Raw genomic sequence first — 23,703 nt, forward strand, 5'->3', positions numbered from 1 at the left:
TCTTTGATCATCATTGATCATAACTTTTCACCTTGCTTCACTCGCAAGTTACCACATCCCCTAGCTCATTGCTAGGCATATCAGAATGATTTAATACATAAGAGGTGAGATCGGAGGCTTAGAAGTATGAGATTTGGCTTTTAAAACTCAAAAATCAACTTTGGCATGAAAACAGGGCCACGCGTACGCGCACTCCACGCGCACGCGTGGATGGCCACAAAACTCATCAACACGCAAGCGTCATACGCGCGGACGCGCGGGTTGAAAAATAGCCAAACGACGCGCAAGCGTCAGCCACGCGTACGCGTGGGTGCTCTTGCGCCCCAGGCACAAAACTGGCACAACTCTGGCACAACTCTCGAGAAAATAGCTTGGCATTTGGTGCAGCGCATCGATGCGCCCGCGCACACCACGAGCACGTGTGGATAGTGCCTTCTTGAAGAACGGCGCGTACGCGCCAAGTGCGCCTACGCGTGGAGGGTCATTCTGCTAAAAATTTCTAAGTTAAAAGCTGCAAAATTTACAAATTCAACCCCCAATCTTCCGACGGACATAACTTTCTCATTTTAAATCATTTTTCACCCGTTCTTCAAACGGCATGGACATCCCGGATCCAATTTCATTTCTAAATAGATTTGGCACAAAACAGAGATCCGTATTCCATGTTATGTCCCGTCAAAGTATGCCCAAAAACCATGTTTTCATACAAAACCACTAGGTGCCATTTTCAAAACAAGCCATTTTCAACTCTTTTCAAAATCAACCAAAACATGCCAATTTCAACCCTTTTTGAAATCAATCAAAATGTACCAAAATCCACATCAAGCCATCCACAACTCACACATTGACACTTTACCAAAAATTCCCAAAACCACATCTAACCATTTTAACACTTCTCAATCAAATGGCTAAAGGACAAACACAGTATCATGTCATACATCCTTCCTCATCCCAATTTCCAATAATACCATTTCTAATCAACCATCATTATACGTAATCAATATCATACTCACTATCACGTGATTTCACCCACAAATCAACCTTAATCATTCTCCAAGCATATATCACAACATACATATCTCTAATGCATCATCATACCATCAAGGCATCAATAATCATAATCACATATATGATCACATAATATATCTCAACCGAACCAAACATACCTCGTCTACATAATTTCACCCAAAATTACCAAATTCCACACTTCAACTTCTCAAACCTTATTATTCAATAACCAACCTAATCATTCATATATTCATTATCTGAAATTCATCCAATCACTTGTGCCATCATACAATGCATACATCGACTTACCTTTCTTACCTCTTTCCGGCCTCCGGCCCAAAATTCACGGCCTCTGGCCCAATTTTCACAATTTAAATGCATAAACCACAAATCAATACTCATTACCCAGTACATCAAATTCTCAATACACAAAGCATACAAGGTCACACAATTCTCAACCCAATCATTAATTCACATTACATATCAACTATGCATATTAGCACCAACCATTTACACAATCCAAACTTAATCCTAGGGGCATCTAGCCTAGGAATTCTCATCACAACACACGGTATTTAAATGAAACTTAAACCGTACCTCTTGTAGCCAAACCAATTGAGCCTCTTCTTTGGAATTCTTCACCAACCTTAGCTCCAAACCTTACCAAAGCTCCTCAAGCAATACCAATCTCCCAATTGTGCATCAACATCACCAAATACACTAACATAACCAATGTCACATACATACATCAACCTAGGGCTCATAAAAATGACAAATCACAAGGGTTTGAGCACTTCTTACCTCAGCCCATATGAAGTAGGGATAGAACCCACTTAGAATCCATGTTGGAGTATCCCTAAACACCCAAAATCACAAGATTTCAACACTAACTACCCAAAAACGTGTAACAGTGGGGAATTTCGAAAACTGGGCAGAGATGAATAAATTACTCACTACCAAACTTAGATAGAATTGTAGAGGATGAGAAGAGCAACGCGTGGCCGCAAACGGCTCGTCAATCAGAGCTCCGTAGCTCAAGTTATGGTGGTTTGAAGATCAAAGAGAGTTAGGTTTTCTCTCTTCTCTTCTCTCTTCTCAAATCAGCGCCCCAACCCTTCTTTTTAGGGTAAAATGAGCTGAAATGCTCACAACTAATGTTTATATATGTTGGGTCTTGGGCCCACTTAGGCCCGGTTCACTTATTTTTGCCCATTGGCCCAATTTTGGGCCAAAACCTTTAAGATTAGCGCTCTAAATCGCACTTTAAATATTTCTACCTTCCCTAATTATAATTCCTCATTTCTTAATCTTATTTACCCATAATCAATTTCCTCAGTTGTAGTACCAGACAGATCTCAGCCGGTACTGCCGGTCAAAATTCCACTGCGCACTTTTACGCAGAAAACTATATTTTCTGACTCGGAAAAATTCACTGAATCCAAATATCATATTTAAATTATCAAATTCCAATTGTCAAATCTTCCAACCATATTCGCTCCTATTTAACTTATTATTTACTAAATTTCGGTTAGTCCGGGTATTACATATTTCATTTGTTCAACTGGACGGGACGAATAAATGATATTTACTTATCACGTAAACAAAAAATGGAAGACCATACATCTTTGCGTTTATCCGGTATACAACAAAGGGTGGAGCTTTGAAGGCTATTGCGGAAATGAATAGAATGAGGCTGCGGGGAAAGGTGGTTTCCGTCGACGAAGCGCGATATCATTGCACGGATGAAACGACGGATATTAAGAGACATCAGAAGGCACCTAATGCTCAGAATATGGTGAAGATCCATACGCAACATGACCTCAGCCAAAGGGAACCAGAGAAGAATGTGAAAGAGATGAGAAAAGAGGAAAAGAAAGGAGACCCTCATGGCAACGGGTGGACGAAGAAAATAGAAGTATCTGTGGCAAAGGAGAACCTAGTCTGGTTGCAGAGAAGTTTAATTGGCGGTACAACTAAGGCGATCGACTACAAGTCCTTGAGGACCACAATCAGTAAGAATCTACCGCAGGTCATGGAGATACGAGAACTAGGGGCGTACAAAGCTCTCTTGACTTTCGATAGTATTCTAAGTGTTGAAGAAGCCTTCACGTTCAAGATAAACAATTGCTTGAAGTTCTTCCATAGCGTATGGAGATGGAATGAAGAAGAGCGTAGTGATACTCGAAGGGTGTGGTTGGAGTGTTTTAGTGTTCCTTTGCATACGTGGTCTAAGGAAACTTTCAAGCTAATAGGAAGTCAATGGGGAGAAATTGTTGGATGCGACGAAGGCACGAAATCATGTCTCTCGTTTAGTGTGGGTCGGGTTCAGATCGACACTTGTATTATGGATACTATCAATGAGTGGATTCACATCACCATTGGTACTAGTGGATTCGACGTCCTAGTCAGAGAAATTGGATACGAAAATTATGGTTCGCAGTGCAACGTTGAGGACGATAGAAAAGTTGGCCCCCCAGAAGCATGCGGGACCTTGGGTACAAGCAACTTGCTATCGATAGTACCAGTGGCAAGCAGAGATCCGGTGGTTGATGGGGCGATGGTGGTGCAAAGAGAGGAGGTAGCTGATGAGGGTAGATTGGTAATTTCAGAAAAAATTTTGAATGAATAGAATTATTGCAATTCAATTGGCCTTAAATGTCCGAGGATAACGGAGGATGCTGTTATTGAGGGAATCGCTGGATTCAAGGAAGGTCAGGATTTGGCTATTGATGCTGATTCTGAAAAAACCGTTAGCTTGGATTATAGGTGTGACGGGCTGAATGTTAGTGACTGTTGGAGGGAAAATAATAACCAAAAAAGGCTTAAGGGCTGGCCCAAAAACCAAGCGGATGGCACATGTGCTGTAGAGAGGTTAATGGGCTGCTCCTCATCATATGCTGGCCCAGATGCTACTGAAGAGGACACGGCAAACTTGATCCAGCGACCAGGTCGGGTCGGGATACGTCTGGATCGGTACGATCCATCTCCCGGATCGTGCTGCAATGCACAAGCCACTGCTGGAGGGGTTGCTCTGGACCCTAATGACACGGATGGAGCACTAGGCAGGAGCGCCACTCGAACTGAAGCGCCAGGTGACTGTCGGGTTGTGCACGGCGCTACAGGTGCAATAGCTGGGCACCGCATGGCTATTGTGAATCCTTTGGGCTGCCTCCTTATGCCTTCCATGCACGCTACGCCGGATCAGGTTGGACTTCATCATGAAGGATACGATCCGTCTACCAGCCCGTGCGCCGCTGCACATGTCATTGCTGGAGGAGGTGCCCTAGACGCTAATGATGCGGCGGGAGCACGAGGCTCTGGGGCTGGGAATTGCGCGGATGACATGATACCTAAGGGACGCGTTCCTATGCCTTCAGTGATCGATGCATCGGTGACAAGAGGAAATGAAGCCTCCAGGGAAGACGGGTTCGACGGAGAGACAAAGAAGCCAAGTTCAATGCTGGGGAAGGAAATTACATGTGACTAGGATAAGACTCTTGAAGACGGTAATCGGGCAGGAACTATACCCCCTGCTGATGCTAGCCTTGTTGAGGGCAGTGGCAATAACGGGGCATGCGTGGGTGCTGGTACCGGGGACCAAAGGTTCAGTGATGGTAAGGCTCTTGAAAGAGAAGCGCAGATGATTGAGAATAAAAAGGCTTGGGATCTGGCAGTAGAATCTGGAGCAATACAGTGCGATGAAGATGATGACATAATGGCGATTTTACAGGAACAGAATGAAGCGCTTGCCCAAAAGAGGAGGTTGGCTAAGTAGAAAGAGAAGGCACGTAGATGCAGACCAAAAAAGCTCAATAAGGTGTGTAATAAAGGTTTATTATGATTTTTAGCTGTTGGAATGTTAGGGGGTTAGGAGGGATTGGTAAGTTGAGTATGATAAAAGATCTCAAAAAGAAACAGAAGCTGAATATGTTAGGCCTGATTGAATCTAAAATGCAAGCTGTGACAAAGTTTGATGTAGTACGTATTTGGGGGAGCGATGCTGTAGGGTGGGAGTATGTGGGTTCGGATGGCACGTCCGGGGGGTTGCTGCTAATGTGGGATGACTTGTTTTTTAGAATGCATAACTGTTATAAAGGGGAGAGATGGCTATGTGTTGAAGGAGTCTTATTGAAAAATAATTTTCCCTGTGCTTTTTGTTTGGTATATGGTGCTCATACAAGAGTTGAAAAACTTGTTGTGTGGGAGGAACTGAGCTTCATAGCTGGTCTATGTCACGTTCCGATATGCTACATGGGTGATTTTAACGAGGTTACACAGGTTGAAGAGAGAAAAGGCCAGGACAGGTTAACAGGCTCTGCAGAAGATTTTAAGTGTTGGATACAAGATATGCAGTTAGTGGATCTACCGTTGAATGACCGAAAATTTACATGGTTTAGAGGCAAATCTTGCAGCCGCCTTGATAGAGTTCTAGTGAGTGTGGAATGGATGGATGAGTTCCCGGAGATTCAATTAAAAGGGGGACCGAGAGGCCTGTGAGATCACTGCCCAATTATAGTGGAGGATACCAATTCCAAAGGCGGTCCACGACCTTTTTGTAGCTTGGACTCTTGGTTTACACATGACGGGTTTCTAAGAATGGTCAAAGAAGAATGGAGGAATCTTGGTGAGCTACAGTTCACAGATAAGCTGAAGGCTTTAAGGATGCCTTTGGGAAGATGGCACAAGGACAATTTCGGTGACATGGACAAGAAAATACAGCGCTTTGAGGAGAAGATAAGGAAGCTGGATGATTTGGTAGGAAACAAAGTTTATGATGATACAGTGGAGGCTAGAAGGAAGGCCTTAGCAGGCTGTTGCAAGCAGTGGTATGTCAGAAAAGAACTACACTGGAAGCAGATGTCGCGCTCCAGGCATGCGAAGGATATGGATATGAACACTAGGTACTTCCATAACCTGGCGTCGGCAAGAAGGAGGAACAATAGACTTGATGCTTTGGTAATTAACGGAAGGTTGGTAAGAAATCAAGCTTGGATCAAGATTGCAATCAGAGATTTTTACAAAGATTTGTACCACCAGGAGAGATCACCGGTTGTGGGTTTCAGAGACGGTCTGGTAAATCGAATTGATGTAGAACACTCAATAGCTCTGGAGAGATTACCGACAATGGAAGAGATAAAGGAAGCTGTTTGGGATTGTGAATCTTCCAAGGCTCGAGGGAGTGACGGATATAATATGAATTTCATCAAGAAATGCTGGGACGAGATTGGTGCAGAGTTCATGACAGCTGTTTTGGATTTCTTTTGATCGTCAAAGTTGCCTTCGGATTCCAATATTACTTGGGTGGCCCTTCCACCAAAGTTCACAGGAGCAAAGGAGATCAAGGATCTTCGACCGATCAGCATGGTAAGTTGTGTGTATAAAGTAATCTCCAAAGTGATGGTAAGGAGGATGAGATCAGTCATGCCAGGTCTAGTGGGGGAGATCCAGAGCGCATTTGTGAAGGGACGAAAAATACATGATGGAGCTCTTATTGCATGTGAAACAGTGCATTGGTTAAGGACAAAGAGGAAGAAAGCGGCAATTATCAAGTTAGACTTCCAGAAGGCTTATGACCGGGTAAAGTGGAGCTTTGTGGATATTGTGCTACAGAAGATGGGCTTTGGATGGAGATGGAGGGAATGGGTGAAGGAGTGCCTGGGTACAGCGTCTATGTCGATCCTGATTAATGGCTCACCATCTAAACCTTTCAAGATGGAGAGAGGCTTGAGATAAGGTGATCCACTATCTCCATTTCTTTTTGTTCTGGTTGTTGATGTTCTTCATAGGATGGTAGGGGAGGCAATCAGGAACAAACGTATTTTGCCACTACTGGTTGGAAAGGACAATATAGAGTTATCACACTTGCAATTTGCAGATGACACTATATTGTTATGTCCACTAGAGGAGGAGACCATCAGGAACTATGCCAGATTGCTAAGATGCTTTGAGATGATGTCAGGGCTATCTATTAACTTTGATAAGTCAAGCTTAATCCCAATAAATTGTGACCAGCAGTGGACTTACAACATGTGTAGCTTATTGGGATGCAAGGAGGCTAGTCTTCCAGTCAGATATCTCGGTATTTCCTTAGGAGAAAATCCGAGATTGGTCAGGACTTGGAAACCGATAATTGACAAGGTTGAGGAAAAGCTCAGCTTGTGGAAGGCAAAAGTTCTCAATAAAGCATGTAAGCTTGTACTTATCAAATCTGTGTTAAATAGCTTGCCAGTGTACTATTTGAGCTTGTATAAGATGCCGAAAGCTGTGGCAGAAAAGTTGATATCGTTGCAGAGGAGGTTCCTATGGAGCAAGGAGGAAGGCAGAAATGGTTTGGCACTTGTAAAGTGGAAGATTGTTCAGGCCCCTAAAAAGGCGGGTGGGTTGGAGGTGGGTGATGCAGTGATTAGAAACACTGCACTTCTGTTCAAGTAGTGGTGGCGGTTTTCAAAAGAGGAGTGTCCATTATGGAAGAAGGTTGTGTGCTCGTGCTATGACTTAAACCCTAATGTGATGTTATCAGCTCAGACATTACCTACTAGAGGGGGCCCTTGGAAGGATATCTGTTAGTTGCAGGTCAGGGACAGTAATGTGAGAGAGAAGATGATAGCGGGGTTAACTATGGAGGTGGGTGATGGAAGGCGGACTCGATTCTGGGAAGATGTCTGGTTACAAAGTGGTCCGTTAAAGATGAGTTTTCCGAGACTTTTCTCTGTTTCAAACCAAACAGGGTCTGTTATAGGGGATTGTGGGTTTTGGGATGAGTTAGAGTGGATCTGAAATTTTCAGTGGAGAAGAGAGTTATACCAATGGGAGTTGGAATTAGTGGATCGGCTACATGAAACCTTAAGGCCGATTAAGCTAACTCATGGAAAGCAAGACAAAGTTGTTTGGAAGTTCGACAAGGAAGGTATATTTTCAACTAACTCTTTTGTGCAGGTGATGCAGTCAGAATCCCTCCCGGAAGAAATAACTAGCTACAGCTTCACCAGAACCATTTGGAAAGGTTTGGTTCCACCGCGAGTAGAGTTATTTATTTGGTTTACTTTGATAGGAAGAGTTAACACTAAAGAAAGACTGGTTAGACTGGGAATTATTAGCCAGGGTGATAACATATGCGTGTTGTGTAAAAAAGACGTCGAATATATTCACCATTTGTTTCTGGGCTGTGAGTTTACTTGGCAGGTGTGATGTTATTGGCTACGTGACTTTGGGAGATTGTGGTCTTTTCCGGGCTCGCTAAAAGAACACTTTGAAAGCTAGACAGGTGTTGCTAATAGGAAGGGAGAACGCAACAAGTGGCTCATATGTTTTTTTTTTCAGTTATTTGGAACGTTTGGCTAGAAAGGAATGGACGACTTTTCAATAAGAAGGAAGGGAGTACGGAGGAGGTGTTCCAAAAATCCTTAATCAATTTTAGAGAGTGGAGTAGCTTAGATCCCTTTTGTTGTTGATGGCAATGCCGGAGATGATAATAGAGATAGTTGTCTATTTATAGTCTTTACATGTTTTCCTGTTTGTTTGTTCTCTCGCTCCACTTTACTGTGTTGAGCTCCTTTGTTCAAAAAAAAAAAATAAGTTCAGAAAATTGTGCACTAAAATAATGGTGAGCAAACTAATTGGATTATATATGAATACACCATAGATGAAAAAGAGATTACTAGTTGTCAGGATATTAAAGTATTTTCTTCAAATAATATTTTTTTAAAATTTGCTATTTAATTGTTCTCTATACTCAATATTATTATTTATCATGAAAAAAACTTTTTTTAATGAAATAGAAAAACATTGATTAAATATGTACTAAATATGGCTCATCCTTAAACGTTCTTTGCTAAGTATAAAATGCTACACACTTTGTTAATTCATTAAATCTAAACTCTTCATTTATTATATTTTATTTGAATGGTCTGAATTTAAAAAGGTAACTTGTTAATCAGGTTAACCATTTTTTTTACAAGTTTTGGATGTTTTTTTGTAAATTTAAGATATTGGACTGAAATCCAAAATAAAAAAATTGTATATGAATATTAAAAGCAACATGTCTGTCCCAAAAAAAAAAGTAACTGGACTTTAGAATTAAAATAAATACAATTATTCTCCACATCCAAGTGATTTTAGTATCCAAGTTTATCCAAGTATTTTAGACTCACGCGCTTTTTTTCCCGCTTCTTCTTTCATTACCGTCATCACCAATACCACCACTACCACCTCCTACTCCTTCCTTTTCATCATCATCATCATCATCATCATCATCATCATCATCATCATCATCATCATCATCATTAACATCATTATCGTCTTCTTCTAATCGTATCGTTGTTATCGTTATTAATTTTTGGTTCATTCTGAATATAATTTCGGTTCATTTCAGAGTGATTTAAGGTTCATTTGATCTCATTGTTTTACACAATTCAAAACTCTTCCTTTTCACCTTCTACTGCTTCTTCTTCTTATTTTATTTTGTCATAATTCTTCTTGTTTTACTCTATTGAGAGGAATAAAACCAAGAAAAAAAATCAAACAAAAAAAAGAATAAAAAACTCCTCATCATGTTCTTCTTCTTCTTGTCTGGTTCATCTAATCAAACAAAGAAGAAAAAATACATAATACTGCAAAATCATTTGATGGATTTGGATGTATTTTTGTTCATGATTCAATTTTTGGTTTATTCTGAATATAATTTTTGGTTTATTCTGAATATAATTTCGGTTCATTTCTGAGTGAATTAAGGTTCATTTGGTCTCATTGTTCTGTAGAATTAAAAACTCTTCCTCCTCACCTTCTACTGCTTCTTCTTCTTCTTTTTCATTTTTTTCTTCATTTTCTTCTTATTTTATTTTGTCATAATCCTTCTTGTTTCACTCTCTTGAGAGGAATAAAACCAAGAAAAAGAGAAGAAAAATAAAGAAAAAGAAATAAGAATAAAAAACTCCTCATCGTATTCTTCTTCTTCTTGTCTTGTTCATCTAAACAAACAAAGAAGAAAAAATAATATAATACTGCAAAATCAATTGATGGGTTTGGATGCATTTTTGTTCATGATTCAATTTTTGGTTCATTCTGAATATAATTTCGGTTCATTTTTGAGTGAATTAAGGTTCATTTAATCTCATTGTTCTGCAGAATTCAAAACTCTTCCTCCTTACCTTCTACTGCTTCTTCTTCTTCTTTTTCATTTTTTGCTTCTTCATCTTCTTCTTATTTTATTTTGTCATAATCCTTCTTCACTCTCTTGAGAGGAATAAAATAAAAAAAAGAAGAAAAATCAAATAAAAAAATAAGAATCAAGAAGAAAAAATTTCTCAAAACTTCTCATCATGTTCTTCTTTTTCTTGTTTTGTTTTTCTAATCAAACAAAGAAGAAGAAACACATAATGTCACAAAATTACTTGATAGATTTGGATGTGTTTTTGTTCATGATTCAATTTTGTTTGTGTGTTTGTTTTTGAATTGAGTTTGTGTGCCGCAATCAATAAGTAATTTCGGTTTATTCTGGATTTAAATAAGGTGCACTTGGTCTGTGGTTGTTTTGAAACGAGTTTACATTCTAAATTTAATTTTTGGTTCATTCTCAATATAATTTCGGTTCATTTCAGAGTAAATTAAGGTTCATTTGGTCTCATTGTTATGCACAATTCAAAACTTTTCCTCTTCACCTTCTTCTTCTTCTTCTTTCATTTTGTCATAATTCTTCTTGTTTCACTCTATTGTGAGGAATAAAACCAAGAAAACGAAAAGAAAAATCAAGCAAAAAAAAAAAAAATAACGAGACGATAAGGATAAAACACGTGAAGAAGAAGGAACGCGAAGAAGGAGGAGGAGGCGGAAGAATGCGAAGAAAAAGCCGTTCATGCATGTAATCACACTCTTTTAATGAGAGTAGTTTTTGTTAGTGTTAAACCTACTTGTATGAATTTGGATAGCAATAATGCTTGGATGTGTAGTAGCACTCAATTAATACATAAAAAAAATAAGTTGAAAATTCATGCACCAAATTCAAAAAAAAAAAAAAAGATATATTAGAATCTTAGAAAAAATAATATTAAATATATATTATGTATATAATATTAAATGATACAAGATTCTGTGTTATATAAATTTAATTAAAAAAACATATATACTCACGTTAAAAGCAAATACAATTTTATTTTGTGTGAAACAAAATTATAATATTAAATATAAATACAATGATAAAAAATTTTGTATTGTATAAATTTAATTAAAAAAGCATATATATTTGCGTAAAAAGCATACAAACATATAATAATAATAATAATAATAATAATAATAATAATAATAATAATAATAATAATAATAATAATAATAATAATAATAATAATCTCATTAGTTATTTATCCAAAACTAAATATAGCTTCTCAAATATAAATAAAATTATTAGGCTACGTTTGAATGATAGACTAATACTGAGAGAGAAAGAGATTGAAAGATAAAAACTGAAAGATGACAGAAACTACATAATTCTCTATATTGTATTTTGTGTAAAGTGTATAAAATTGAGTTATGTCTCAATATCTTTTTTATTTAAGATAAATATAAAGACTGAAACAAATAAAAATAGTTAAATATATTTTTTCTAAAGGAATATTTTAATATTTTAAAATTATAATATAAAATTTTAAACATAATTAAACAACCTTAACTTTAAAGGAGTATTTTATTATTTCCAAGATTAATCCTAAAAGCCTATTTTAGTATCTTAAAAATTAAATATAAGAGTATTTTAATGTTTTTAAAATTATTTTAAATTTTAAATTCCTAATATAATTAAATAATATGAATTGGTTCTAATAAAATTACTTTAGTATTTTAGTAACATTCAGAAGTTGTTATGTTCTTATAAAAGTTAATCACAAAAGTATTTTAGTTTTTATTTAAAGTTTGAATTTATAATTTCTAATATAATTAAAAAATATTTATTCTCAAAGAGTATTTTAATCTTTATTCTAAAAGGGTATTTTAATTTTTTTAAGATTAATTCTATTTTAATATTAAATTACATTTTTTATTTTTAATCCAATCAAAGAATTTTAAATAATCCTATACGTGTAATTTAGTATTTTAAAATTAATGCGTAAAATATATTTTAGTACTTTAAAGAATAAATAGTCAAATTAATTCCTGAAAGATCACTCGTTCTCTAATTTAGTTTTCGAATAATTTTTTTAATCAAATTCATCCTTTAAAGATTTTAAATTAATCAAATTAGTTATTCGGTCGATTCTATTATTAATGGCGTCAGAGTTTGTTGATGTAGTACATTAAATAACATAACAATACACACCTAGTAGTCCTAATTGACTATTAACATTATTAGTTAATGAAATTAGATCAAATGAATCCCAAATTAAGAAATTCCAATACCTCAAGTTCTCTTCTCAATTAGACTTTGATTTGATCTAATTTCATAAATTTATAATGTTAATGTCAATTAAGACTCTTAGACTACGTTTGATTTTGAAAACAGGATAAGATAAGACACTGAGAATTAGACAGAAAAGACAGAGACATGCACAAATTAGTGTTCTTATATTTTGTTTGGTGATAAACTAGAACAAATATGAAAGTCTAATTTATTATCAATTTTTTTCATTCAAAAAATTTAGGAAGAAAAATATAATAATAAGAGTTATTAGAAAAAATAAGTTGTGATTCTTGTTAGTATCTCTGATATTTTTTCTGGTTAGATGAACATAAAATACACTAATTTAGTATCTCTGGACACAATATCTCTGTCCATGTCTCATCTGTCAAATATGATTTTATGTCTTTGTGTTTCTGTCTCAATGTCCCGTGTCTGTAAACAAATACACCTTTAGGTGTGTGTTGTGGTATCACTTAACGTGTCATATTAGCAAATTTTGACCCCATCAATAAAGAAAGTGACAAAAGGACTACCATGACTAATTTAAAATCTTTAAAGAATGAGTTTGAATAAAAAAAATTTCCAGGACCAATTTGAAAAACTAATGATCTTTTAGAGACTAATTTGATCATTTACTCTTACTTTAAATATGAACTACAAGGACATTTTTTGTTTTTATGTTTTGTTTTTAAACTAATGCTATAAAGATCTTTTAGTCTCTTAAAGTGGAATCTACAAAAAAAACTTTAAATTTTTCTTAAAGTTTAACTTTGTTTGAGTTATAAAGAAGGTATTTTGATTTTTTTAAATGAACTAAAAGTGTAATTAAGGTTTTTTTTTTAAATCAAATTTAAATTTTTAATTTCTAATACAATCAAACAAGATGAATTAATTTTATATTTTAGATTTATTTTTTTAAATAATTAACGGTAAAAGATTGTTGTTCTGAGTTGTTATCTGAAATCAAGGTGGATGTTAAACCTGGACGTGTGGTCCAAACACTTAAGGTTAAGGGTTTTAAGTTTTAACTTGTTCGTCGAGATGGTGGTTATTTTCGACCCGTATGAGTGACGCCATGTAGATACAACTTATTTTGTGGTTATCCATTCTTTATTCAGAGTGTGAGCTGGACCAATATTTAATGGGTGTAGGTATGAACAATTGTTTTGTTCTTTTTAAAATTAGTTATGAGAGAATTTTAGTTTTTAAAGTTCACATTTATTATATCTAATACAATTAAGAGTAATTACCCAATTCGGTCCCCAAGGATTTTAAAAGCGGTCATTTTAGTCCCCCAAAAAAATTAATACACAGATTAATCCCCATCGTTTTCTTCCATTAGACATATCAGTCCCCAGTCTATTTTCCGACGTGACTCATCAACGGAAATTGCTGACTTGGCACGTTAACTCGCACACGTGGCCGTTAAGTGTCCACGTGTGCAAAGAGGACAAAACAGTCCCTGGGCTTGTTAATTAAAAACGCAGTCGTATAAAAATACTCCTCCTTCCTCTTTCTTCATCTTTGAAGGTTTCATGAAACCCTAGTTCTTTATCTGCAGGAATCGACATATCTAGGTTCAGTTTCGATGATGCCAAGTAGAGGAAGTTCGTCTTTTTCGAATTGCCATGGAGGGAGACACGGTTTCTCCAGTCACCCAAATTCTCCTCTGATGCTGAACCAGTTGACACCTCTGTGTTTGACCTCCTATGCATATGGGTTTCTGAAGCAGGGACTTCAACTCTTCGATTTAATGGCATTAAGGTCATTCTGATGAGCGTTGGTAATAATAATAGCCTAGAAGAATCCTGCCATGAAGTTAGCACAAGAATGATGCTGTTAGATTATTCAAAGGTGACATTTTGATGAGTTTCCCATAATGTAAAATGCTAATAATACTTTTATTATTTTAAACATATGCATTATTTATGTTTTAACTAATCTTCCTAAATAGTTTTTGTTTAGAAATCTTTCAACTTTGTTGAATAGAAAGTGCTGGCTATAAAATGATGAATATATATTCATCTCATATGAGAAAGAGGTCATCTATACTGCGATTGATCTGCTGGTATTTCAAGCTTCCACCTCCAGCTTCCACCTCCACTGTCCAATGTACCACCCATTTGTGAGATTGAAGATGCTGATTTGAGACAGAAACTAATAGAGTTGCAGAGTAGAATTGATATATTAGAGGTTTATCAAAATGTAATCTCAAAGATTGACTCGAAGAGTAGAGGTTTCAATGTAGTATTTGTTTTCATGGTTCTAGCATTGTTAGCTCTGGCCATGGCAATGGTTATTGTTGCTTTGTAAGAGATTTAGATTGGACATATATTATATGTAAGTTTTCTTTTAGTTCAATGTTTAAATGCTATTTTGGTGAAGTTGCAAGAACATTTGTAATGATTTTTTGGATTGAATGGTAGTAAGTTAAAGCAAGTTTTCCAATATGTATGTTTGTTAAGAAATTTTTCATTGCATTATTAAGCAAAGCGTAAGCACCTAATGACTTCTCAATGTTATTTATCTGTGAAGTTGACACAAATTATATAGTTACTAATAAATGTAACAACATAATAGATCATTACTTTCAATACTAAGTAAATCACTATAGAGTATATATTTTATAAAATAGCATTCAAAACTTGAAAAAAGCTATTCATGTCATAGCAGCAAACTAACAATATACTAGAAAGTGTTAAAATACGGACTCTTCATGCATACAACAGCATGAAAACATAATAACAACCAAAAATAGAGAGTTTTCTACACAAGAATCTCTCATCCAAAACTAACATCATGATAGCAAAATAGAGTATTAAGAATATTTCAAGTCTTCATCCTTGATCATCAAAACACAGTTCAAACTAAGACACTAAAAGCCTAATGTTATTTATTCAGCATGCATCACTGATCACTTTTTTCTTGGATGCTTGAAATCGGGATTTGGAATAAATTGGAACATCCTTGATGCAGTACCCTTACTGGCAGTTGCCATTGTTTCAGCTGAGACCCCTCCAGTTGTTGTAGGTGGTGAAATTGGTGGTGGAATGCTCGACTGAATGGGGGGTGGTTTATATGGCCTGATGATAGGTTGCTTGGCTCTAGCACTATGTGGAATTGGCACTTGAAAATTTGCCTGACCTTGCGATGATGGTGATGTCATAGTTACCTGCATATAACGAGTAACAACTTGTTAGATTGTTAGATTATAAACCTCTGTATTAGAAGCAACACATATTCACTATTTTTTAACTTACCATATTAGGCATTAAACCCGAATTTGGTGTTTCTGACAGAACTTGATGCGCATTAACATTTACACTCTACAAGAGACCAAATAGCAAATCAAATTGCAGTCGAATAAAAAAAAAATACCACCACATTGATCTCAAAATAACTTGGTTGGGTTTGGTTTTACTTGTGTTTGTGGGGCTGATTGAGAGATGTTGACCTCTTCGGCGTTTTGGTTTAAGGTTTCAGAACTAGAACCAGCTCTCGATGTTGTTCTCCTATTTGGATTGGTTGGTCTTCTAGTTGTTGTTGCTGGTGGGCCTTTGCAGGTCTTGTAGTTGTGGCCAGTTTCTCCACACTTGCTACAAGTGACCCTAAATGTTTTCTTCACTTTGGTGCCATTAGTTCTGCTAGCTTCAATCTCAAATGGTTCTTTTCTCCTTCTCTTCACTGGTCTGCCTACTGGCCTCTTCAACTTTGGTGGAATCGGATTCATATATATTGTCTTCTCCCAATATTCCTCCGAATTAACTGGTTGAATGCAGTGTTGATATGTAGCTAGTGCTGCCCCAATCTTCAGCAGTGGGTGCACATATGTTTCAGGTCTATCCCCTCTTCTAGCAATGGCAGCAAGTGCATGGACACACGGGAGACCTATAAAGAAAAAGTCATTCAATAGCGGCAGATAACAATTCCATGAATGAAATTTAATAGTTCTCAAGGCAGGTAACTATACCAGTTAGTTGCCAGGCGTTGCAAGTACACTTGTTCTGAGACAGATTCACAGAAACCTTTGTAGATCCTTGTTGCACCTCAAAGATTCGCCTCTCATCGTCACCAACCCACACTGGGTGCCAATATCTCACACCTTTCATTATGTCATCAAGCCTCTTTTGTTGAGTAGGAGCCACTTGAGTGCCTATGTGTGTCTCTAACACTTGCTTGTATTTGGTCATTCTCCTCATGATATAGCACCGGAGTTCCTCACACATCGTTAGAATCGGTTTAGAACGATAATTCACTATTTTTGCGTTCCAAACCTCGCACATGTTGTTGGTGAGGTTGTCATATTTTGGCCCGTGACTGAAATGAGCCTTGGTCCAGCATGTCGGCTCGAATTTTGCAAGGTAGCTCCATGCTTCTTCATTGATCCTTTTCAACTTTTGCATGCTTGTTTGAAATTCTGCATCAGTAGTGCATTTAGCACATTCCTATACAATATTCTTAACCTGTTTATCCTTGTATCGATTCGTGAAATTTTTCCAGATATGCCTCACATAATTCCGGTGATGAGCGTGAGGCATAACTTCTTTTAATGCAGGCAACAGACCCTAAATCAAATAATATAATTAAATAATAAAATTATCAAATCAGCATATTAAATCAGCATAACATCTTTGTATTTTATTTTATTTTTATGTCAGAACAATCATGTTAATTAAAAAGAGTAATAAGATTTTGAAACTTAGACATAGCTATGTATTATCAGGATCTTAAAGAAACTTTTGTGAAAGCCTTTAAAGTTACAGCACATATATATATGAAGCACGCCTTTGTGACTCTATAATAAGTGACTATGACTTGATATGGCATAATAATGTATGTATTGCGAGACTTGGCAGCAAAGCATGCGTACATATATATATATATATATATATATATATATATATATATATATATATAATTTGTTGCCATTTGTAATTGGAATCGGATCTGAGTGATTAAAAAAAAATCTCTTCTTAATATATAAAATTAAGGATCATTACAATGTACTTAATTTTAAACTCTTGTTTCCTTTATTTCATTTGAACATGTCAGGATGGAAAAAGGAAGAAATAACAATATAATTTATTAGAACAATCAGATGTAATTTTTTGAATTTGCATATTAATTAAGAGAGTAATGAAATTCAAAAAATCTTGAGCAATCAAATTTAAATCATGGACTAAATAGAATACCTCTTAGACCTTAACTAACAATTCTGAATCAATCAGTATTGTTCTTAAAGTAATGCAATAATAAAATAACAAATATAAATCTGCTATGAAGAACTTAAAGTAACTCAACAATTCTCCATCAGCCAAACTTAAAATAACTCAATTAACAATTCTCGATCAGTAATTGTTGTGCTTAAAATAATGCAAATAACAAATATAAATCAGCCATGGAAAACTTAAAATAACTCAATAATTCTCAATCAGCCATAAATAGACTTAAAAATAAGATTTAATTTGGAACATAAGAAACAACTTCGAGCAAATTTAAACAATATTACCTTTTGTTGGTCTGAGATAAAATTCCACCCATGGATATATTGATCTCCAAGATCCTCTTGCAGTAAAGTAAGGAACCACTTCCAACTTTCTTTAGTTTCACTATCCACAATAGCATACGCAATCACATAGAAGTGATTGTTTGCATCTTGACCCACAGCCGACAACAATTGACCTCCAAAGTAACCCTTCAAAAAACATCCATCAAGTCCGATTAGTTTTCTACACCCAGCTTTAAATCCCCTTTTACATGCCTCTAAACAAGCGTATAGCTTGCTAAACTGTGGAGGTGATTGGGGAATTGGTGTCACATCCAAAATCGTATGGCTCCCTGGGTTACTCCTCAACAACTCAGCCAGGTATTCTCTCAACTTACTATATTGTGCCCTCTCATTGCCAATCAAACGCTCTCTAGCCTCTTTCAGAGCCCTATATACCATCTTTCCATTTATTATGACATTGTAGTCGATTTTGATGTGCTCATATGCCTCACTAAGGGTCATGTGAGGTTGAGTTCGGAGCCTTTTTTCGAGCTTCTTTGCCACCCATTTCTGACTTGCCATGTTGCTGCCAAATTCTCTAGCACAAGTGTGTTCAGGGGTGGTGCGCAGAAATTGTGAGTACACTTTAATTATGTAAAATTCATCGCTCTTTCTTTCCCTGGTAATGGCGCCAACAACATGATTCCAATACCATGGTTCACAACTTCGCACAACTAACCAGCAAGTGCACTGGGTCGTCCAAGTAATACCTTACGTGAGTAAGGGTCGAATCCCACAGAGATTGTTGGTATGAAGCAAGCTATGGTCACCTTGTAAATCTCAGTCAGGCGGATATAAAATAGTAATGGGGTTTTCGAAAATAATTAATAAAATAGGGATACAAATACTTATGTAGATCGTTGGTGAGAATTTCAGATAAGCGAATAGAGATGCTTTCGTTCCTCTGAACCTCTGCTTTCCTGCTATCTTCATCCAATCAGTTTTACTCCTTTCCATGGCTGGCTTTATGTAATGCATCACCATTGTCAATGGCTACTTTCGGTCTTCTCTCGGGAAAATGATCCAAATGCCCTGTCACGGCACAGCTAATCGTCTGGAGGCATCACCCTTGTCAATGGTTACATCCTATCCTCTCAATGAAAATGGTCAACGCACCCTGTCATGGCACGGCTATTCATCTGTCGGTTCTCGATCATGCTGGAATAGGATTTACTATCCTTTTGCGTCTATCACTACGCCCAGCAATCGCGAGTTTGAAGCTCGTCACAGTCATTCAATCATTGAATCCTACTCGGAATACCACAGACAAGGTTTAGACTTTCCGGATTCTCTTGAATGCCGCCATCATTCTAGCTTACACCACGAAGATTCCGATTAAGAGATCTAAGAGATACTTATTCAATCTAATGTAGAACGGAAGTGGTTGTCAGGCACGCGTCCATAGGGAATGATGATGATTGTCACGTTCATCACATTCAGGTTGAAGTGTGAATGAATATCTTAGAAGCGAAATAAGATGAATTGAATAGAAAACAGTAGTACTTTGCATTAATCTTTGAGGAACAGCAGAGCTCCACACCTTAATCTATGGAGTGCAGAAACTCTACCGTTGAAAATACATAAGTGAAAGGTCCAGGCATGGCCGAGAGGCCAACCCTTCAAACGTGATCTAAGATAGCATACAACTGATCAAAGATGTCTAATACAATAGTAAACAGTTCTATTTATACTATACTAGTTACTAGGGTTTACAGAAGTAAGTAATTGATGCATAAATCCACTTCCGGGGCCCACTTGGTGTGTGCTTGGGCTGAGCTTGAATGTTACACATGCAGAGGCTCTTTCTGGAGTTGAACGCCAGGTTGTAACGTATTTCTGGCATTCAACTCTGGTTTGTGACGTGTTTCTGGCGTTTAACTCCAGACAGCAGCGTAGAACTGGCATTCAACGCCCTTTTACATCGTCTAAACTCTTCCAAAGTATGGACTATTATACATTGCTGGAAAGCCCTGGATGTCTAATTTCCAACGCAATTAGAAGCGCGCCATTTTGAGGTATATAGCTCCATAAAATCCACTTTGAGTGCAGGGAGGTCAGAATCCAACAGCATCAGCAGTCCTTCTTCGACCTCTGAATCTGATTTTTGCTCAAGTCCCTCAATTTCAGCCAGAAAATACCTGAAATCACAGAAAAACACACAAACTCATAGTAAAGTCCAGAAATGTGAATTTAACATAAAAACTAATAAAAACATCCCTAAAAGTAACTAGATTCTACTAAAAACATACTAAAAACAATGCCAAAAAGCATATAAATTATCCGCTCATCACAACACCAAACTTAAATTGTTGCTTGTCCCCAAGAAACTGAAAATCAAATAGGATAAAAAGAAGAGAATATACTATAAATTCCAAACTATCAATGAAACATAGCTCCAATTAAATGAGCGGGACTTGTAGCTTTTTGCCTCTTGAATTGTTTTGGCATCTCACTTTATCCATTGAAGTTCAGAATGATTGGCATCTATAGGAACTCAGAGTTCAAATAGTGTTATTGATTCTCCTAGTTCAGTATGATGATTCTTGAACACATCTATTTTATGAGTCTTGGCCGTGGCCCTAAGCACTTTGTTTTCCAGTATTACCACCGAATACATAAATGCCACAGACACATAATTGGGTGAACCTTTTCAGATTGTGACTCAGCTTTGCTAAAGTCCCTAATTAGAGGTGTCCAGGGTTCTTAAGCACACTCTTCTTTTGCTTTGGACCTTGACTTTAACCGCTCAGTCTCAAGTTTTCACTTGACACCTTCACGCCACAAGCACATGGTTAGGGACAGCTTGGTTTAGCCGCTTAGGCCAGGATTTTATTTCTTTAGGCCCTCCTATCCACTGATGCTCAAAGCCTTGGGATCTTTTTTATTTACCCTTGTCTTTTGGTTTTAAGGGTTATTAGCTTTTTGCTCTTGCCTCTTGGTTTTAAAAGCTTTTGGCTTTTTCTGCTTGCTTTTTCTTTTTCTATATTTTTTTTTCGCCATTTTTTTCTTTCTTTTTTTTGCAAGCTTTGTTCTTTGCTGCTTTTTCTTGCTTCAACAATCATTTTTATGATTTTTTAGATTATCAAATAACATGTCTCCTTGTCATCATTCTTTCAAGAGCCAACATATTTAACATTCTAAAACAACAACTTCAAAAGACATATGCACTGTTCAAGCATTCATTCATAAAACAAGGAGAATTATCACCACATCAATATAATTAAACTAAGTTCAAAGATAAATTCGAAACTCATGTACTTCTTGTTCTTTTGAATTAAAACAGTTTTCATTTAAGAGAGGTGATGGATTCATAGGACATTCGTAACTTTAAGACAAAGTTACTAAATACTAATGATCATGTAATGAAGACACAAACATGGATAAGCACTTAACATAGAGAAAACGAAAAACAGAGAATGTAAGAACAAGGAATGAGTCCACCTTAGTGATGGTGGCGTTTCCTTCTTGAGGAACCAATGATGTCCTTGAGCTCTTCTATGTCTCTTCCTTGTCTTTGTTGCTCCTCCCTCATTGCTTTTTGATCTTCTCTTATTTCATGAAGGATGATGGAGTGCTCTTGATGTTCCACCCTTAATTGTCCCATGTTGGAACTTAATTCTCCTAGGGAGGTGTTGATTTGCTCCCAAGAATTCTGTGGAGGAAAGTGCATCCCTTGAGGTATCTCAGGGGTTTCTTGATGATGAGCTTCTTCATGTGCCTGTTGAGATCCATGAACGTGCTCTCTTGGTTGCTCCATCCTTTTCCTAGTGATGGGCTTGTGAGATGAATCTTTCCATCTCCCATGGCTCAGAGGTGGAAGCAATTGTCTTCCCTTTCCTCTTTCTTGAGGTTTCTCTGGCCTTAGGTGCCATTAATGGTTATGGAAAAACAAAAAAGCTATGCTTTTACCACACCAAACTTAGAATGTTGCTCGCCCTCGAGCAAAAGAAGAAAGAATAGAAGAAGAAGAAGAAGAAGAAGATATGGAGGGGATGGAGGAATGTGTGTATTCGGCCATATGGGTGGGATTGGGTGGGAAAGAGATGTTGAATTTTGAAGGTAGGTGGGTGTATGGATGTGAGTGGTGAAGTGGTTATAGGGAAGAGAGATTGAGGTGATTGATGAAGATTTTTGGGGAAGATTGTTTATGGGATTGTGTGAAATAGGGGTGAGAAGATGTGAGTGGAGGTAGGTGGGGATCCTGTGGGGTCCACAGATCCTGAGGTGATCCTGCGGGGTCCACAGATCCTGAGGTGTTCAAGGATTTACAACCTTGCACCAAATTAGGCATGCAAAATGCCCTTGCACACAACTCTGGGCGTTCAGCGCCAGATTGGTGCTTGTTCTGGGCGTTGAACGCCCATTTGTTGCCCATTTTTGGCGTTGAACGCCAGAACCATGCTTGTTCTGGGCGTTCAGCGCCAGCTCTTCTCCAGGGTGCAATTCTGGTGTTCAAATGCCCAGATGCTGCCCATTTTGGGCGTTCAGCGCCAGAACCATGCTCTGTTCTGGCATTGAACGCCAGCCAGATGCTTCTTACTGGTGTTTAAACACCAGTAAGGTCTTCCTCCAGGGTGTGATTTTTCTTCTGCTGTTTTTGATTCCGTTTTCAATTTTTATATTTATTTTGTGATTCCACATGATCATGAACCTAATAAAACATGAAAGAACAAGAAAAAAAAATTAGATAAATAAAAATTGGGTTGCCTCCCAACAAGCGCTTCTTTAATGTCAATAGCTTGACAGTGGGCTCTCATGGAGCCTCACAGATGTTCAGAGCTTTGTTGAGACTTCCCAACACCAAACTTAGAGTTTGGATATAGGAGTTCAACACCAAACTTAAGAGTTTGGTTGTGGCCTCCCAACACCAAACTTAGAGTTTGACTGTGGGGGCTCTGTTTTGAGAGAAGCTTACTGTGCCTCTTTTCCATGTTTACAGAAGGGTAACCTTGAGTTGTAAACACAAGGGAGTCCTCATTCAATTGAAGGACTAATTCACCTCTGTCAACATCAATCACAGCTCTTGCTGTGGCTAGGAAAGGTCTTCCAAGGATGATGAATTCATCCTCATCCTTCCCAGTATCAAGGATTATGAAATCAGCAGGGATGTAAAGGCCTTCAACCTTTACTAACACGTCCTCTACTTGTCCATAAGACTATTTTCTTGAATTATCTGCCATCTCTAAAGAGATTTTAGCAGCTTGCACCCCATAGATTCCTAGTTTCTCTATTACAGAGAGGGGCATGAGGTTTATCCCTGAACCAAGGTCACACAGAGCCTTTTCAAAGATCATGTTGCCTATGGTACAAGGTATTACGAACTTTCCAGGATCCTGTTTCTTCTGAGGCAATGTCAGTTGATCCAGATCACTTAGTTCATTGGTGAACAAGGGAGGTTCATCTTCCCAAGTCTCAATACCAAATAATTTGGCATTCAGCTTCATGATTGCACCAAGAAACTTGGCAGCTTGCACTTCAGTAACATCCTCATTCTCTTCAGAAGAAGAATACTCATCAGAGCTCATGAATGGCATAAGGAGGTTCAATGGAATCTCTATGTTCTCTAGATGAGTCTCAGATTCCCTTGGTTCCTCAAAGGGAAACTCCTTATTGATCACTGGACATCCCAGGAGGTCTTCCTCACTGGGATTTACGTCCTCCCCTTCCTCTCCAGGTTCGGCCATGGTGGTTATGTCAATGGCCTTGCACTCTCCTTTTGGATTTTCTTCTATATTGCTTGGGAGAGTACTAGGAGGGATTTCAG

At 37.3% G+C, this 23,703-nt stretch overlaps 2 protein-coding genes across 2 annotated transcripts; one reads left to right on the forward strand and one right to left on the reverse strand.

The window, feature by feature from the left end:
- Positions 1 to 5,604: 5,604 nt before the first annotated feature.
- LOC107615870 (uncharacterized) lies at positions 5,605 to 6,273 on the forward strand. The gene has a single exon (XM_016317889.1). The coding sequence runs from the start codon at positions 5,605 to 5,607 to the stop codon at positions 6,271 to 6,273; it is 669 nt and encodes a 222-aa protein (XP_016173375.1).
- A 9,032-nt stretch (positions 6,274 to 15,305) lies between these two features.
- On the reverse strand, positions 15,306 to 18,461 carry LOC107615868 (uncharacterized). The gene is made up of 5 exons (XM_016317886.1): positions 17,901 to 18,461; positions 16,389 to 16,836; positions 15,813 to 16,279; positions 15,652 to 15,717; positions 15,306 to 15,563 (listed from the first exon to the last, which is right to left on the reverse strand). The coding sequence occupies exons 1-5, from the start codon at positions 18,459 to 18,461 to the stop codon at positions 15,306 to 15,308; spliced, it is 1,800 nt and encodes a 599-aa protein (XP_016173372.1).
- Between the last annotated feature and the right edge of the window lie 5,242 nt (positions 18,462 to 23,703).

This window comes from Arachis ipaensis, chromosome B9 (assembly GCF_059453495.1).
Source record: "Arachis ipaensis isolate K30076 ecotype BB chromosome B9, ASM5945349v1, whole genome shotgun sequence".
NCBI classification, from domain to species: Eukaryota; Viridiplantae; Streptophyta; class Magnoliopsida; order Fabales; family Fabaceae; genus Arachis; species Arachis ipaensis.